Source organism: Bison bison, unplaced genomic scaffold (genome assembly GCF_000754665.1).
Source record: "Bison bison bison isolate TAMUID 2011002044 unplaced genomic scaffold, Bison_UMD1.0 scf7180017864481, whole genome shotgun sequence".
Taxonomy (NCBI): Eukaryota; Metazoa; Chordata; class Mammalia; order Artiodactyla; family Bovidae; genus Bison; species Bison bison.
In genome coordinates this window covers 3,158,634-3,158,937 of record NW_011495041.1, presented here as the reverse complement: position 1 = coordinate 3,158,937, position 304 = coordinate 3,158,634, and the positions used below count along the sequence as shown (strand labels likewise).

The window sequence follows — 304 nt, the reverse complement described above, 5'->3', positions numbered from 1 at the left end:
GGCCGGGTGCAGGCCACCATCCACTTCGAGGCAAAGGCAAGGGCTGCCGGGGACGAGAGGGGAGACAAGCGGCGAGCGCGTGAGCGCCAACCTGTGCCCTGGAGCGGGAGGCCGGCCCCGCCGGGCCTCGGGCCGCCCTCGCCACGCCTCCCTCCCCCGGCGCGCGGTTCGGCGGGTCCGCGGTCCACTCCCACCCCCGGGCCGCCCCGCGCGCCCGCAAAGTGCTGAGTCACCGGGCGAGCCCGGGGGCGATGCGAGGCGAGGCCTGGGCGCGGGTGCAGGAAGGGAACACCCGGTCGGCCCC

General features: G+C 78.3%; 1 protein-coding gene across 1 annotated transcript in view; it reads left to right on the top strand.

Annotated features, from left to right (window-relative positions):
- Positions 1 to 304, top strand: part of SOD1 (superoxide dismutase 1, soluble) — an 8,950-nt gene that overhangs the window by 296 nt on the left and 8,350 nt on the right. The window contains exon 2 of the mRNA XM_010862308.1: positions 15 to 36. Within this exon, the coding sequence (XP_010860610.1) occupies positions 15 to 36 (22 nt within the window). The remainder of the gene's footprint in view (positions 1 to 14; positions 37 to 304) is intronic.